The sequence below is a fragment of the Sus scrofa genome, chromosome 6, assembly GCF_000003025.6.
Source record: "Sus scrofa isolate TJ Tabasco breed Duroc chromosome 6, Sscrofa11.1, whole genome shotgun sequence".
NCBI classification, from domain to species: Eukaryota; Metazoa; Chordata; class Mammalia; order Artiodactyla; family Suidae; genus Sus; species Sus scrofa.
Genome location: NC_010448.4, coordinates 129,237,564 through 129,256,039, shown reverse-complemented (window position 1 = coordinate 129,256,039; position 18,476 = coordinate 129,237,564). Strand labels below are relative to the sequence as shown.

Here is an 18,476-nt window from a genome sequence, read left to right as displayed (position 1 = left end):
TTTAAGTTTCCTCAAATTCAGTTCTCTTATTTTTAGGTAATTATGAATAATTTAAATCAGAATCAAGATTCAAACTAACATTCTCTTTATACTTTCATGGAATATAAAGAAACAGTGCTTGGTAGATACTGTGTACCCCACTGGTTTCCTATCAGACTAATCTTTACATTTTACTTCTGTTTCCTGAAAATAAATATTGGGGGTGATGTTTCTAGAATGTTTTAACATTTCCTTAAGCCTTTTAAGAAGGATAAAATATTTTAAATCAAAATGGTTTACTAGAGACTTAAAGCAAAAGTTGCAAATTACTGAAGCTAATCTTTAATTCCTTTTCTCTTGGTACTTCTTTACCTCATTACACTGTACAGTAGTACTCCATTAAGATATTCTCTCAGGCTCTGAAGGTTTTGTACATTTTTTTTTCTTTTTTTTTCTAATTTTGTATTTTGCCTTTTCTAGGGCTGCTCTCATGGCATATGGTGGTTCCCAGGCTAGGGGTTGAATCGGAGTTGTAGCTGCCAGCTACACCAGAGCCACAGCAACACGGGATCCGAGCCGTGTCTGCAACCTACACCACAGCTCACAGCCAACACCAGATCCTTAACCCACTGAGCGAGGCCAGGGATCGAACCTGCAACCTCATGGTTCATAGTCGGATTCGTTAACCACTGAGCCACGATGGGGACTCCAGTTTTTGTACATTTTCTAATGGAATTCTTATGTCAAATCTTATTAGGAAAGCCATCTATTATAAAAGTAAATAACTTTTAGGTATAATGGTAATAACCAATACAAAAGTTTATTAGAAAACAAAGTTAACCCTATAAACAACTCACGAACAGAAACTATTATTATTATTAGCCTACTCCTGACCTTAAAAAAGTAAGTTTGCAGCTTAATTCTCCAGCAGATTTGTAAATGTATGGCATAAAGTGAGATGAGTTGATGGAACAAACACAAAACTTAACCCCAATGATTATGGGAAAATTGTTATTCTTTTTAGGTATTCAAAACAAATTAATAAACAGTGTTTAGTACCAATAATATAAAATACCAATAATCAAAAAACATTTGTACTAAGTATTTTATTGTATGCTGCTGCCAGTGCATATAAAACAATTACCCTTGTGAAAAAGAAATTCATGAAAATTCAGAGAGGTAGATGTTAAGGACTGACAAAAGTATAAGTTTGTTTTGTATAGTATGGCACGTGTTATAGAGATAGGCTTTTATACAGGCTTCAAATTTAGCTCTCCTTGGAATATTCACTGGTTCATGAAAAGTGGTTTAGAAAACCTGAAATGAAAAAAAAAAGTAAATTAGGATAAAGTTATCATAAGAACAATAGTTTTTTTCTGAATAGCAGTATATCTTACATAACTTTTAGGTCATTCATTTGAATATCAGCTCATAAAGTACTTAAAGTAAGCAGACATCACAGACCTCTGGGTGTGGGGGAGAAACAAAATAGAAAATGCCTGTGGTGTAAATGTTAACTTTCTCTCATAACTTTCAGAACCACTCTGAAATATATGTAACTTATAGTTTATAGGGAGTTCCCATCATGGCTCTGTGGTTAACAAATCCGACCAGGAACCATGAGGTTGCGGATTCGATCCCTGACCTTACTCAGTGGGTTAAGGATCTGGCACTGCTGTGAGCTGTGGTGTAGGTCACAGAGATGGCTCAGATCTGGTGTTGCTGTGGCTGTGCTGCAAACCAGCAGCTACAGCTCCAGTTTGACTCCAAGCCTAGGAAACTCCATGTGCCATGGGTATGGCCCTAAAAAGACAAAAAAAAAAAAAATTAAAAAATAAAAATCGCTTAAGCTGAGAAAAATCTGAATACTCCTAGAAAATGAGCAATATCACTGAAGAAAGCAAGATGCAATCATTTCTATTTACCTATATAAACTTATTCACAAAGAGAAATGTGTAAGTGGATATTCACTACAGTAATGTTTTAACAGCAAAAAACTAGAAACAGCCTAAATGCAACTCAGAAGGGGCATGGATAAATAAAATAAGGTTTATACACATGAACTACTGTTCCGCATACTATACAGAAATATAGAGACTAAACAATCTATGGATTAACACAAATCTGAGGGAAAAAAAAGTGCAATTTAATAGTTCTTCAAAAATAATAGCTACGTTGGAGTTCCCACTCTGGTACACTGGGTTGAAAATCTGACTGCAGGTCACTGTGGAGGCACAGGCTCTATCCCCAGCCAGGGCAGTGGGTTAAGGATCCAGTGTTGCCACAGCATAGGTCACAGATTGAACCTGGCTGGAGAACTGCCATATGCCACATGTGTGACCATTAAAAAAAAAAAAAAAAAAAAAAAGCTGTTTTAAAACTATAAAACACAATATATATAGTAAAAAGTAAAAACATGGGCATAACAACTTCAGGATAAGTTACCTAAATGGAAAGATAGAAAAGGTATCTTCTATTTCTTTTTAATAAAAATTAACAAACCAATTGAGGATAGTAACACTTAAAAATTTGTTACTTCATTACAAAAATGTTCAAAAAGCATAAATAGAATCTGTGATAATGTTTAGTCTCATTTAATATATTTAAATTAGTGTAAATTACAAAAACAAAATAGGCAGAAAATAGCATATAGTCTGAGGTCTGTCAAGGGCTCAACAAAAAAGTACTTAAACTTTAGGTGGAACAGCGAAGTTGAGTAATGCAGTAATTATCAAGGTTATTAAATTTTAAATGTCATTCCTTACTGAATAATTTTATTTATAGAAATTTATTGTAAAGAAATACATAAAATATACATATAGGTACCAAGACCTTCATCTCATTGTAGCCTCAAATTTGAAAACCTCAATATTCCATGAAGTATAAGTTATAGTACAAGCACATAAAATCTCATTTACAAAGACTTATTAAATGAGAGCACGGAATCCTAACCATCAGACTACCAGGGAACTTACAAAGACTATTAAATAAGAAAATTGAAGTGTTTTTTAAAAACTGAATACTGTAATCATTATTTTTAAACGATTTTTTTTTTCCTCTTGAAATACCTGTGAACAGTGGTTATTTCTAGGTGTGCTAATCAGCTAATCATGGTAATGTCTATTTTAATACTTATTTCAAATCATAATATGTACAGTGCTACGGTTTTATAGTAAAACTCCCAGGATTAATAGCCATTATTTTACTTTGAAATCTGGATTCCTATCCCAGTCATATTTTTTTTTTGTCCTTTATCTTTTGTCCTTTTAGGGCCACACTAGTGGCATATGGAGGTTCCCAGGCAAGGGGCCAAATCAGAGCTGTTGCTGCTGGCCTACAATAGAGCCACAGCAATGCCAGATCCGAGCCACATCTGCGACCTACACCACAGCTCATGGCAATGCCAGGTTCTTAACCCACTGAACAAGGCCAGGGATCAAACCCTCAACCTCATGGTAGGAACCTAGTCCAATTCATCTCCCCTGCACCACAATGGAAACTCCCAGCCATATTTAAACCCTGAGCAAGTCATTTAAACACATCTGTAAACTGCTCTGAAAGAGCTTAACTATTTTTAAAACAAATACTTTATGAAGAGAATTTGAGAGGTTTAAAAACAACCTTTAATAAACAGTTAATATAAAATTTTCAAAAACCCATGCAGAATTAATACTGCTAGAAGCAAGGAACTATTAAACTTAAAATATGAAGGTGCTAGACTATTTAAAAGAATTACTTCCTTACAGTCAAAGGAAAACCCTAACCAATTCAACCAATCATTGTATTTTCTGGAAACATGTTTTACTTATACAGACTTCCTGGACACTCCCAAGTCTACAAAGCTTAATTAGGGAGGGCACAACTATGTAATGTGGTATTTTAGGAAGTAGCTTCCTGGACTTTGAGTAGTCAGAATGTTTATAAAGGGTGTGTGCCATACAGGGTTGTCCTTTTTTTTTCCCCCCAAGCATTTTTTAAGTTTGCTTCTTGTAGATTAATAGGTGTAAAAAAACACTCTGACTAGTCCTATAGATTTATTTAAGGTACTTTTCAATTATCCATATCATATGTTTTGGTCACATCTCTATTCTTTTTTTTTTTTTTTTTGGTCTTTTTGCCTTTTCTAGGGCTGCTTCCACAGCATATGGCGGTTCCCAGGCTAGGAGTCTAATCAGAGCTGTAGCCACAGGCCTACACCAGAGCCACAGCAACACGGGGGATCAGAGCCATGTCTGCGACCTATACCACAGCTCACGGCAACGCCGGATCCTTAACCCACTGAGCAAGGCCAGGGATCGAATTGGCAACTTCATGGTTCCTAGTCGGATTCATTAACCACTGAGCCACCACGGGAACTCCCCTATTCTTAATATTATATTTTTGTATACACTGACATTCATTCTGTAAGGTTACAGGTTAATATGTAAAAATATGTTTTAGACCAGCTTTAGTTTCTTAATCCGCTGAAATCCAATCCACCATCTACCACCATGAATTTATTCATCTCATTTCTCTCTTGTTTTATCTTTACCTAACAAACAAGAATAAAAGTAAAAACCTGTTATTACCCCCTCCAAATACCCAGCACCATGTCAGCTTATTCAACTATCTCCAGAATTTCTCTTAAATTCACAACTCCCAGTTCTGTGTTGTGCTGTTTTATTGGATCATAATCCAAATCAAGCGACAGTACTTTGAGTCACCACCATAAACAATGCAGGTTTTAAAATTGTGTAAACATATGCTAGGTATACAAAATAAAACTTAGCTACTTTAATATTTGGGGACACCAGACTATACCATTAGGCCAATGCTATAAAAGGTAACATGCCTTGTCATAGCAGTAAAATTTTGTAGTAATTCTAGTAACTACTATGTCCTCTTTATGGTTATTAAATCAGAGGATTAACCCTTTCTGGTAAAAAAGAAAGTCTTCATGACTACTAACGAGCAAATTTCATCAATCCTCACAAAACAAGACTATAAACTCCAAGTGTCAAACAGAAGTGTATGGATAATCTTACTCAATTTACAAGTGCTGCAAAGAAAGAGACTTGACCCCAACACTGTGGGGTTTTGTTGTTTTTATTTAAGGAAACTTACCTGACTACAAAAAGGAACAGACTTTCTGGGGTCTGAAAGGATTCGTACTTGAAGAGACTCCAGTCAGCAGGGGGTCATGTTGAGCATTTTGCAGACAAAACTGTTTCAAATCTGCAGCTGCCTGGGAAACCTATATATATATATATAACAGAGGGGGTTGGGGAGGGGAATGAGGGATGGTGAAAATATTTCAATAAAGCTTTCTCAAATCTTCAAAAATACCTGCCAATAAACACTTCTCTTAATTCAAAGAAGACATATACTGATTTAAGGTCAACAGTCATATATATTCAGCTCTCCTTGCTAGTTTAACTTGCCAGTGTAATCCTGAGTGTACCCAACAGTCTTGCTTTTTATTAAAAACAGTACAAAGAGTATTATAGGTTAAGCAAAAAGTATTAAAATGCTAGTAAACTATCACTCTGTCTTGGAAGCAATATACTGGGAAAATCCTACTCTGAATGAACAGTTCATTGTTTTGGTGTTATGTACCATCAGTTGTTTAATGTTATAAAACTGGACAGTGCAATAGTATCTGTTCAATGTCATGTGACTGAAAGGCTGATTAGCAAACTTCAGTTTATCTTAACAACTTTGCTGAGCAGGCTGCCTTTGAGAAACTGTATATCTGCCCTAAGTGTAATTAAGTAATTTTCATATATGCAATGCCACTCAAACAGGACTTAAAGAATTTTGGCTTCATAGAACTTTGGCTTCATAGTTATTTTCTTTATGTCATGTATCACTTAATCATCTACTATTTGTATACATTCTGATAAGGTGTGAGCAGGATACCAAAACAAACTGAACAGTTCAAATATATAACATGAATGACTGAAAGATGTCTCAAATAAATACAATATTCTAACTCTTGAGGCTTAGGAGGATGAGGAAAATAATCATTTATCCTATTCTCTGTTTTAACTATCCTCGAGAGGATGAGAACAGGTGTCTATTCTGGCTGGGTAATATTTAGCAATATTTGGTAATATTTGAAAGGGAGCTGAGAGCATCACAAATGCTCTCTATACAAAGAAACCCTGCAGATGACAGCTGTACCCTAGATTAACCTGATAAAAGGATCCATCATCATGAGATGAACTAAACTCTTCTCAAAATCTGTTATTTTTGGCTTATACACCAGTCCAGGGTAATGAGTTCCATAAATTTATTTAACATCTGTATAAGTAAATACAGCAAATGGCCACCTCTACTCCCCAGCAAAGGTGTAGTTACAAAGGAACAATGGTGGTATCATTTTTCACTATCTTATAACTTGGTTTCATTCACTCACATTAATCAGCAGTAAGGATACAGTAAAGCATCTGTTAATTTTCTGCCTAAAGTGTAGGTAGGCTCCAACCAAACTCCCTTTCACAAACTTCTCATGACCTCTATGTGCCAAATATAATTCTAGGTACTGAGAATATGTAAGAACAGCCAGGTCCTTGCTGTTATAGAGCTGACAGTTTAGATGAGGACAGACAAGGCACTCTGCGGAAAAAGGGTGTTTTGTTAGATCATGACCTAAAGGAAAGATGTCTTTGAAGAGGTGACATTTAAACTGAGATTTCTATGACAAGACATCCAGCCAAGTAACCACAAGTGAGAAAATGAACAGTGAGAATTCCATTTGCTGGGGAGAATGGAGACAAAGGCTCCAAAACGCAAAAAAAGCTGCAAGCCTCTAACTCACTAATAATCACCATCCATCCACCCTATAATCCTGGCATAATTATCAGTGCCCTGGGCTTGGAACAAAATGTATAGCCAGTTACCTGACATCTGGGAGAGTTTGTCAAACACTTGTGATAATTTCTATCAACTACTCAAACATAAAAGTTTAAAAAGTAAACTCGTGCTAATTCAAAGGTAAAATATCACTAAAAAAGCATTTAGCACAGAATGACAAATAAAATAGAAGCACAAAATTAAATCGAACCAGCCACATTTTGCAACATGTCTAAAAAAAAGCCCATTTAAAGTACCAATTTACAGTGAGTGCCTCCCTTCCTTGCTACATACAGCCCTGGCATCAGACAAACCAAGTCTTCTAAAACCACATCACTTGCGGTGGCTTTAATGTCCAAAAGCCTCCTAAGTATAGGATGCTTGGCATCATGCTGGGTAATTATTGGAGGAGCTAAGGTTTTCACGGTAAAGCAATCAAGAGTAATTTATTAGTCTAAGGATTTCACCTCATTTTCTTCAGAGACGAGGGCTAAATAGCCCTCCTTAACAGTTACCGCTTTCAACTAGCCTTTTGCCCCCTCCTCCCATTCTCCCCTCCTAGGGCCACTCCAATCTATGATAAAGGCACATCTGAATGAGAACAATGATTTCAGAGTTAAATCCAAATAAGACTAAGCATAAACGACTGGGATAAAGGTAAGAATCTGGAGATTAGAGAAGTGGATTCCAAACAGCAATGGAGTTTACAGCACTTAAGGGACAAAAAGGGAGGGGGAATCCCATCCCAAGACGGATGGGAATTTCCCTTCCCTCCTGAGGTGACCTTACAGAGTAAACCAGGTCCCTAACATTTCTACTTAAGGAAATAGGTAAATGCGAGACCATCTTACTCCACAAAACATTTCAGGGGGAAGTAAAAAGCAGCCTGATGAACACAGAAGCAAGTCATATTAACACCCACCAAAGGCTTTTACTCAAAAGTAAATAACTCCAGGACAAGGTCAATGCTAAGTAGACGCCAAAATAACACTGATCCACCCTAATTACTTTTTCGGGTATGAGGCCCAACAGATATGCCAAGGTCGGAAAGCAGCAAACTGTGCCAGAGTCGAAACGCGCGCTTTGTACGAGGCTATACGGGGCACCAGTAGTGACCTTAGACCCTGGAGACATTTCGAAAGCACGCTTCTTTAACCTACAAAGTTTAGCAAGAATTGTTTTCACGTTCGGTGAATGAGAGAAACTGGAAATAAGAATCTATATACTAAAGGGCGTGGATCTGGGAAACTTCTCCCATGAAAAGAAAAAACATGTCTGTTCTGAATCCAATGTCGGATAAAAGCCCGCCAGGTGACGAAGCAGGGGAGCCGGCGGACTGGGCCGGTAAGGGTGCGGACGGCGCGGAGGCGCAGCTACCAGCGAAAAGGCGCCGAGTAGCTGCGGAGGGAGGAGGAGGGAGCAGGGCCGGAATGCGGAAAGCCGCCGTTCCGCCAGGGGCCAGCCGGCCTGGCAGAGTCTGGGGCGGAAAGCAGTAACCGGACCCCCGAACCACACGACCGACCCGCGCCGCCACTTCTCTAGGGCGGGCCGCCGGGATCCCCGCGGCCAAGCGCAGGTTCCCCAAGGAGGCGAGAGCCCCCGGGATGCCCGCCGCAGAGTGTGCATCCCCCAGGGAAGGCGACAGCCGCTGCGCCAGCTCGCCCGCCTCCCCCTCCGTCCCCTCCCCCCCTGCCGCCCGCCCCTGCTCACCTTCACGCGGTTGAGCCCAGCCTCCAGCCGGAGCTGCTGAACCACTTTCTTCATGGCGGCGACGCTGGAGGAACCAGACATGGCGCACGGGAGGGCCGGGCAGGTCGGCTGTCCGGGAGGGGTCGGCAGCGGGTCCGAAGGGCCAGGCGGCGAAACGCGCGGCGGGGGCGGGGCTCGGAACTTGGTCTAAGTTTCCGGTTCTCCGCCTGCCCGCTCCACCCTTGGTACGCATGCGCGCCCCCCCCTTGAGTGCGCCTCACCGGCGGGGGCGTGGCCTCAGGGGGCCGGGAGAGAGCAGGGCTCGAGAAGACGCGGTGCGGACGGCGGGCGCTCCAACTGCGGGATGCGAGCTTGGCTGGACGTCTATCCTCTCCGCCCTCCCTTCCCAGAGAAGCCAGTGCGGGAGAGGTAAGGGAGGAGCTTGTCGTTATCCTGCAAGACCCAAAAGGGGCCCTGAAGAGGACCGGGGAGGGATGGCCGGTGCTTTAAGAATTTGTAAAAGGCCGGGTGGCGGCGCCGAGGAGGTTCCAGTTTTCCTGATGGAGTTGGCAACAGAAGTGGAGGGAAGGGAACGGGAGAGCCCCGGCGTAGGCTCTGGAAGTACCAACTTGAGTCAGTGGCACTTTCCCCTTAGAGACGTGTCCCTAAGTGACCGGAGCTTGTCCCAGGGGTGGCCCATCCGCACCCGCACCGTCGTAGCCCAGGAGGCGAAAGAGGGCGTGGCGGCCGCCTTATCCGTCGAAGGGGACCGGGATGCGGGAGGCGAGAAGCAGGGGCGCCGGTTCGGTGGAGAAAAGAGCATCTGCCAAGAGCCAAGGTTTGGCTGCTGGCGCCTCTTACCTCTTGGCTTTTTTGGAGGAGACTGTGCAGAACCAAGGTGCTGGCGGAAGATTACATTTGTCTCTTGACTTTTTCACTTGGGGGATAAAGGCTTGTTGAAAAATAAAACCTTTTGTTTTGAGAAAGTTTGCTTTTTTATAATTCCGTTATAACTCATTACCTGCTGCCTGAAATTGGTCTTCAAAGGAGTTTTCTTGGAGAGAGAGTAAGATTTAACCAAGCAAAAGAGGCTCAGCCAGTGCATGTTTCACCCATGGGAATATATGTCACGTCACAGCCCTTAGGACAAGTGTTTCCTATTCGGTTGAGATCAGTGACTACACTGATGTATTTTTATTTATTTATTTATTTATTTTTTATCTGCCCACAGCATGTAGAAGTTCCCTGGCCTGGGAATCAAACCCATGCCATAGCAGCCACCCAAACTGCTGCAGTGACAACGCTGGAATTTTTGTTTTGTTTTGTTTTTTTGTCTTTTTGCTATTTCTTGGGCCGCTCCCGCGGCATATGGAGGTTCCCAAGCTAGGGGTCCAATCGGAGCTGTAGCCACTGGCTTACACCAGAGCCACAGCAACATGGGATCCGAGCCGCGTCTGCAACCTACATCACAGCTCACGGCAACGCCGGACCCTTAACCCACTGAGCAAGGGCAGGGACCGAACCCGCAACCTCATGGTTCCTAGTCGGATTCGTTAACCACTGCGCCACGACGGGAACTCCCACTGATGTATTTTAGAAACACGAATAACTTTGTCATTAATGCCTTTCAATTTTTTTGTATAGAGGGAAAATCCATATGCTCTATGTGAACAAAACCTAATTTACAGAACAGTTTCAAATCATTTCACGTGAAGCTTTGAATTCTGGCTCTATCACTTAACCTTAATATCCCTGGTCAGTCCCCTTAAACTTCACTGAGCCTCTGTTTCCTCATTTCAAAATGAAATAATAAAGCTTACTTCCCAGAATTACCTTTGAGATGAAATGAAATTAGATATGTAAAGAATATTACAGGTATTTCAGTAAATGTCACTTCTTTCTCTTCCTCGCCTAGTAGTATTTAAAATTATTTCACCTCTGGTGACTTGTTGACCAATCTCACTCATACTTTACAAATTTGTACAATTAAACATATTTACTCAAAGAATGCTCCATTTTCACCGTAGTTATAGAAGATGCCCCTAAACTCTGTAAGAACTGTGAAATAGTGCTAGAAGGGATTTCAGGGAATATATAGTCCAGTCCTCTTCTATGAAGAAGAGTGTTGAGAAATAAGCCAAGCCTGTATTATTTTAAGCTTAAAATATCCTCAGAGAAAAAGTTTGTTTTTTCCATTATTGTGAAGAGGGACCACAGAGTTTGGACTGCTATCTAAAATTAAAATATTATCTTAATTTTTATCTAGTGTCTATCTAATAAAGGCTGTAATTCAGGATAGGAAAGGAGAATAAATATTGAGTTCATTTTAAGTTTGATACGATCTCAAGTGATGAGCAATAAATATGGTTTATGAACCACCAATATCTTCTAAAACAGGCCATGTTCTTTGAATTTCCACAATGATTTAAAACATTTCAAAGACCTTACCATCCTTACATAGATATTCACATTTAAGATGGTTTGAGACAGGCCCTGTTGTAAAAACAATCTGAAACCAAGAGAATCCTTATAACAATGCATGACCAGAAAACACAACCAAGAAATCTAGGACTCTTTCCTATTGAGGCCTTGATGTGGCTTTGGGATCCTTTTCAGTAACTCACTTTTGTGTGGCCAATACCAGTTGATGGGATTTAATATGCAAGATAAAGCCAATTTTCCATTCCTGGCAGGGGGTGTCATAAAGCAAAAGTATGCCATAAATGAAAGATTAGAATTCTATAGTCACTTTATCTTTGACTATCCAGCTATCTGTCTTTTTTTGGTTGAATTGCCATTCTTTTATTCATTAGCTTATTATTAATAGGTGAATAATTTGAAAATCCGAAAGGTTATATTTCAGGAGCTAGATGTGAAATGTGATTTGGTTAGAATCAGCTATAGATTCTAAGCATGCTAAAGAGGCTAATCAAGCCTCTTTAGTTTTTGAAAGCAGAGGTTTACTCAAGTTACCTCAGGCAGTAAAGAAATGTAAAGATCAAGTAGAGGAGTAGTGGAGACAGTTATGCCATAGAAATCCAAAAAACAGAAACTATTGCACTGATAGGCCAGACTTGGAGTAAATGAAATGTTAGGAACCTCAACAGCAAAAAAGTTTGACTCCTCTCTAGTGCTTTGCTGTATGAATCACCTATGCATATTCTCAGTTGGCTTCTCATTACCACCAGTTCAGTCAGTTATTCTCTTGCAAATGTTTATTTCTTTTTCTGTCATTGTTTACAAGTAATTACATCTTTCTCATAACATCGGCTTACCTCATGGTTGTCATATGATTTCATGATTTCCCTTTCGACATTTTTTTGCTTTAATATCTCCTAATTACATATTTGAATCATGAGTTCTTCTCCCAGTTCTAATTCCTAAGGGCTCATCTTTTCATGCCAGGCCACTTTGTTTCTGGCCAGCCCGGATTTGGTCTTTAGTATTGATCCAGTCAGAAATGACAAAAGGAATTGTAGCTCAAAACATGGCTTCTTTGCCATTCCTTTAGATAGTATAGTGGGGAAGTTTACCTTAGGATAATAGTGAAGTAAGTCTTGATGTACTGTCTTGAGTTCACTTAATTAAAAATATGTTCTGGAGTTCCCGTCGTGGCACAGTGGTTAACGAATCCGACTAGGAACCATGAGGTTGTGGGTTCGGTCCCTGCCCTTGTTCAGTGGGTTAAGGATCCAGCGTTGCCATGGGCTGTGGTGTAGGTTGCAGACGCGGCTCGGATCCCGCGTTGCTGTGGCTCTGGCATAGGCCGGTGGCTACAGCTCCGATTCGACCCCTAGCCTGGGAACCTCCATATGCCGCAGGAGTGGCCCAAAGAAATAGCAAAAAGCCAAAAAAAAAAAAAAAAGTATGTTCTGAAATAAAATATCAAGCTTTTAATGCAGGCATAGAAATTCTAGTATCCTAGTGAATGAATGCCCATGTGCTGCAATTATTACGCGTTATTACCGTTAATTCTTATCTAATAATGAAGTTTATGTATTCACTTTTTATATAACATATATATAAGCTTTGTTTAGGTTCATAATAGACACTATTATTAGTACAATGTCAGAAGGAGCCTCTGGGTAGGTATAGGAATAGGAAGATCTTAACGTTTTCTTTAAATGTTAACATATTTAAAATAGAGTTTGAGGTTGAATCGACAAATCACATTTTGTTTTAACTTGCAAAAATTTTTGTAGGGAATAATGTGTGGAAATAATTTGATTTGAAAGATTTTATGTCCCAGGATATAATATTTTAATTTTGACACCGTTGGAACAATTGGTGGACTCCGGTAGGATTTTGTGGAGATGTAATCAGTACCTGATCACAGTAATTAATTCTAAGTTTTGTCAGATTTAAATCACTATTTTAAATATAAAGCTAAGCAAAGCAATGCTTTGGAATCTTAAAAGAGCTGCTCTGCAGTTGGTATGATAGTGTATCTTTAAGGATTGTCCTGCTTGGATAATTTTTTTAGAGTAATAATTCAGCAACCTTATTTTTCAACATTTACTATATATTTATATGCTTCAAATTTTATTCTGTATTCTTGTAAACTGCCATAAGTTTTCTGAGGAAAAACACAGGAAAGAATATACAAACATAGATACCCAAATTTGATATATTTAAAGACCGATGTTTTTACCTGGAATAATTGTTCATATTTATAATTGTTGAGGTATCCAAGCCCAGGAAGAAATACATAAGGTAAAAGAGTTTACATCATTCTGTAACATTTGTGTAAGTTTAGTCTTTCCAGTTCCAAAAGTATATTCCTACTTTATGTAAAATACTATGTATATGTAACTTTTATTTTTTTAGCAAAATATGCCTGTTAATTTTATTTTACTTATTTTTAGTTTTTTTGTCTTTTTTTGGGTTTTTTTGCTTAATGTATTTTATTTTTTTATTACTCAATGAATTTATTACATTTATAGTTGTACAGTGTTCATCACAATCCAGTTTTATAGGCTTTCCATCCCACAACCCCAACACATCCCCTCAGCCCCTGAACTGTCTCCTTGGGAAACCATAAGTTTTGCAAAGTCTGCAAGTCAGTACCTGTTTTGCAAAGAAGTTCAGTCTGTCCTTTTTTCAGATTCCACAATGTCAGTGAAAGCATTTGATGTTGGTGTCTCATTGTGTGGCTGACTTCACTTAGCATGATAATTTCTAGGTCCATCCATGTTGCTAAAAATGCTGGTATTTCATTCATTTTAATGGCTGAGTAATAATCCATTGTTTATATGTACCACATCTTCTTAATCCACTCCTTTGTGGATGGACATTTAGGTTGTTTGCATGTCTTGGCTATCGCAAATAGTGCTGCAATGAACATTGGAGTACCTGTGTCTTTGCGAGTCGTGGTTTTCTTTGGATAGATGCTCAGGAGTGGGATTGCTGGATCAAATAGTAGTTCTATGTTTAGTTTTCTGAGGAATCTCCATACTGCTTTCCACACCAATTTACAATCCCATCAACAGTGTCCTGGGTTCCTTTTTCTCCACACCCTCTCCAGAACTTACTGTTTGTAGACGTTTTGATGATGGCCATTCTGGCTGATGTAAGGTGGTACCTCATAGTGATTTTGATTTGCATCTCCCTAATGATGAGTGATGTTGAACATCTTTTCATGTGTTTTTTGGCCATCTGTATGTCTTCTTTGGAGAACTGTCTGTTTAGATCTTCTGCCCATTTTTGGATGGGGTTGTTTGTTTTTTTGGTATGGAGCTGTAGGAGGTGTTTATAAATTTTGGAGATGAATCCCTTGTCAGTTGATTCACTTGCAAAGATGTTCTCCCATTCTGTGGGTTGTCTTTTCATTCTGTGTAGGGTTTTCTTTGCTGTGCAGAAACTTTTAAGTTTGATTAGGTCCCATTTGTTTATTTTTATTTTCATTGTCATTACTCTAAGAGATGGATCTGAGAAGATGTTGCTGTCGTTTATGTCAGAGAGTGTTTGACGTACGTTTTCCTCTAAGAGTTTTATAAGTGTCTGGTCTTCTATCTAGGTCTTTAATCCATTTCGAGTTTATTTTTGTGTGTGGTATTAGGGAGTGTTCTAATTTCATTCTTTTCCATGTGGCTGTCCAGTTTTCCCAGCACCACTTATTGAACAAGCTGTCCTTTCTCCATTGTATATTCTTGCCTCCTTTGTCATAGATTAGTTGGCTGTCGGTGCATGGGTGTAATTCTAGGCTTTCTATCCTGTTCCACTGATCTATATTTCTGTCTTTGTGCCAGTACCATATGGCTTTGATGACTATGGCTTTGTAGTATAGTCTGAAGTGAGGGAGCCTGATTCCTCCAGCTCCATGTTTCTTTTTCAGGATGTCTTTGGCTATTCTGGGTCTTTTGTGCTTCCAAACAAACTTTAAAATATTTTGTTGGAGTTCTGTGAAAAATGTCCTTGGTAATTTGATGGGGATTGCATTGAATCTGTTGATTGCCTTGGATAGTATAGTCATTTTGATAATATTGATTCTTCCAATCCCAGAACATGGTATGTCTTTCCATCTCTTTGTGTCATCTTTGATTTCTTTCATCAGTGTCTTACAGTTTTCAGAGTACAGGTCTTTTGTCTCTTTAGGAAGGTTTACTCCTAGGTATTTTATTCTTTTGGATGTGATGGTAAACGGGATTGCTTCCCTAATTTCTCTTTCTGATCTTTCATTGTTAGTGTATAGAAATGCCGTCAATTTCTGTGTATTAATTTTGTATCCTGCGACTTTGCCAAATTCATTGATGAGCTCTAACAGTTTTCTGGTAGAGTCTAGGATTCTCTAGGTATAGTATCATGTCATCTGCAGATAGTGATGGTTTTAATTCTTCCTTTCCAATTTGGATTCCCTTTATTTCTTTTTTTTCCTCTGATTGCTGTGGCTAGGACTTCCAGAACTATGTTGAAGAGTAGTGGTGAGAGCGGACATCCTTGTCTTGTTCCTGATCTCAGTGGAATTCTTTTGGCTTTTCACCATTGAGAATGATGTACGCTGTGGGTTTGTCATATATGGCCTTTATTATGTTGAGGTAGGTTCCCTCTATGCCCACTTTCTGAAGGGTTTTTGTCAGAAATGGGTGTTGAGTTTTTTTGTCTTTTTGTCTTTTCAGGGCCACACACCCCACGGCACATGGAGGGTCCCAGGCTAGGGGTCAAATCGGAGCTGTAGCTGCCGGCCTACACCACAGCCACAGCAACTCAGGATCTGAGCCGTGTCTGTGACCTACACTGTAACTCAAGGCATGCTGGATCCTTTAACCCACTGAGCAAGGCCAGGAATCGAACTCTCATCCTCATGGTTGCTAGGCGGGTTCACTAACTACTGAGCCATGACTGGAACTCCTATTTTTTTTGTTTTATAATGATTTTTATTTTTTCCATTATAGCTGGCTTATAGTGTTCTCTCAATTTTTTACTGTACAGCAAGGTGACCTAGTCACACATACATATAGACATTCTATTTTCGCAGATTATCATGCTCCATCATAAGTGACTAGATGTAGTTCCCAGTGCTATACAGCAGGATCTCATTGCTTATCCATTCCAAAGGCAATAGTTTGCATCTATTAACCCCAAATTCCCAGTCCATCCCCCTTCCCATTGGCAACCACAAGTCTGTTCCCCATGTCCATGACTTTCTTTTCTGTGGAAAGGTTCATTTGTGCCATATATTAGATTCCAGGTATAAGTGATATCATATGGTATTTGTCTTTCTCTTTCTGCCTTACTTCACTTAGTTTGAGAGTTGTTCCATCCATGTTGCTGCAAATGGCATTATTTTGTTCTTTTTTATGGCTGAGTAGTATTCCATTGTGTGTGTGTATGTGTATACTACATTTTCTTAATCCAGTCATCTGTCAGTGGATATTTCAGTTGTATATTTAGCTTTAATTTTTGACCAAGAGGAAACGAAAAAGATTTTTTTTTTTGGCTGCACCCATGGCGTGTGGAAGTTCCATGGACCAGGAATCGAAGCCACACTGCAACAACAACCCAAGCCACTGCATTGACAATGCTGGATCTTTAACCCACTGTGCCACCAGGGAACTCTGAAAATGAATTGTTTAAATATAGCTAAAGAATGTTCTGATCACAAGTCTATTTTTTTTTTTTTTTTTTTTTTTTTTTTGTCTTTTTAGGGCCACACCCTCGGCATGTGGAGGTTCTTGCAGGGTACGGGTGAAATTGGAGCTGTAGCCTCCGGCCTACATCACAGCCACAGTAATGCAGGATCCAAGCCGCATCTGCGACCCACACCACAGCTCACGACAATGCCAGATCCTTAACCACTGAGCGAAGCCAGGGATCGAACCCACAACCTCATGGTTCCTAGTCGGATATGTTTCTACTGCGCCAGGACGGGAACTCCTCACAAGTGTATTTTAATATAATTTACCACTTAGTCATATGGGATGTATTTTCATTTCATTTCAGTTACCAGCTGTACTTACTAGTAATATATGTCTTTTTGAATTATTATAATAAGATTGTATACTTATCTAAAATTTCATTTTAAATCTATTTTAAAGTCTTTTGTGTTTTTCTTTTTACTTTTTGAATGAATCAAAGACCAGAATGAGTGGAATACTGTCTTAAATAAGTCAGAAATCTATTATAACATTTATTAAATACTACTTAAATGAAGAAAGATAAAAAAGTCTGCAAAATTTCAACCAGTAATTACCCTCTTCAGACACTGGGGAATATGTCCCTCAATTCAAGTCGACCTTCCTCATCCGAGGTAAGAAAATCTTTTTATATTAAAATATAAGAAAAATCTGTTCATCATTGGTTTTGAAAAATTTTGCTAAAGCATACAATATGGATTATATGAAGCATTGGATACTAACTCCACTGTGAACACAGCTTCCCTTTTATCTCCAAGTACTGTGATTATACTGGGACCTGTAGGGTGCTGATCCTATCACTTTTTTTTTTTGTACATATTCCTCACCTCAGGATGCCCTCCATGGCCTGCTTAAATACCACAGAGCAGTCTTGAGCACTCTCTTGCACATTTTACTTCTTCCCCTCTCTCATTTCATTATTCACCTTGACAAAACAAAAACCCTGGTTAATCTCTTTCTTCCCCCTTTCTTCACATATACCTAGAGTGGAACACAGCTAGAGAAAAATGACTGTTCTCACTTTAATGGCCATGAATCTCAAGTGGAACTTTTTTTGCTGGAAGACAATAAGACTGTCTCCTACTCACTTTTTCACTCTTCCACTATTCTAGATAGTTATTTCATACCTTCTCAAACCCCCAATACCTTCTTTGACTTTTTTCTTTAAATTAACTCCAGTCAAGCTTTCACTTCACTGCTCAACCAAAACTGTTCTGTTAAGTTCACCTTTACATTACTAAATCTAATGTTAATTCTTATTCCACACATGCTTGATCTGTGTGTGCAAAATAGTTGACACCATTCATCACTCTCTCGTCTTTGACATAATTTCTTCATTGGCTTTTAGCATACACATTTTCTTGGTTTTCCTTCTTTATTCCTTGTTATTCATTCTTAGTCTTCTTTGCTGCCTGTCTTCTTGATCTCTTAATATTGGGGAATTTCAGGGGTCAGCTCTTTGTTCTCTTCTCTGTCTCCACTCTTGTGATCTCATTCAATCTAGCAGCTTTAAATACCAACTTTAGGCTAGGTATTCTTAATTTTTATCCCCATCCCAATTCTCCTTCCCAAACTCCATATTGATATTTTTCAAATGCCTACTTGAAATCTGCACTTGGATGGCCAGTAGACTGCTGAAATTTAACATGTCTAAAACTTCTCTACTGTTCTCCCCGCACACAAGCCAAACCTGTACCTGTCTCAGTTGATGGCAAATGCATCCTTTCAGTATCTGAGGCCAGACATCTTGAAGTTATACTTGAGAGTTTACTCAACCTTCACTTCTAATGGATTCACTCTGGTTTGAAATTATATGCAAAATCTGACCACTTCCTGTCCCCT

At 39.2% G+C, this 18,476-nt stretch overlaps 2 protein-coding genes across 6 annotated transcripts in view; one reads left to right on the top strand and one right to left on the bottom strand.

Annotated features, from left to right (window-relative positions):
- GNG5 (G protein subunit gamma 5) lies at positions 1,067 to 8,716 on the bottom strand. Its single transcript, XM_021096357.1, has 3 exons — positions 8,524 to 8,716; positions 5,083 to 5,212; positions 1,067 to 1,296 (listed from the first exon to the last, which is right to left on the bottom strand). The coding sequence occupies exons 1-2, from the start codon at positions 8,602 to 8,604 to the stop codon at positions 5,087 to 5,089; spliced, it is 207 nt and encodes a 68-aa protein (XP_020952016.1). The 5' UTR covers positions 8,605 to 8,716; the 3' UTR covers positions 1,067 to 1,296; positions 5,083 to 5,086.
- Positions 8,034 to 18,476, top strand: part of SPATA1 (spermatogenesis associated 1) — an 82,200-nt gene continuing 71,757 nt past the window's right edge. For 4 of the 5 annotated variants that reach the window (XR_002345111.1, XR_002345112.1, XM_021096354.1 and 1 more), the window contains exons 1-2: positions 8,801 to 8,931; positions 17,077 to 17,248. Coding sequence is in view for 3 of the 5 variants with exons in the window: in XM_021096354.1 (XP_020952013.1) it covers positions 17,147 to 17,248 (102 nt within the window). In the remaining 2 variants the exon portion in view is untranslated. Of the gene's footprint in view, positions 8,158 to 8,800; positions 8,932 to 17,076; positions 17,249 to 18,476 lie in introns of those variants that run through there. The other variant, XM_021096353.1, reaches the window with a different exon arrangement.

Excerpts from the sequence above, each read along its gene's own strand:
- GNG5 (XM_021096357.1), bottom strand. The coding sequence starts at position 8,604 with ATGTCTGGTTCCTCCAGCGTCGCCGCCATGAAGAAAGTGGTTCAGCAG. Across the intron at positions 5,213-8,523 it reads CTGGGCTCAACCGCGTGAAG|GTTTCCCAGGCAGCTGCAGA; the intron begins GTGAGCAGGGGC and ends ATATATATATAG.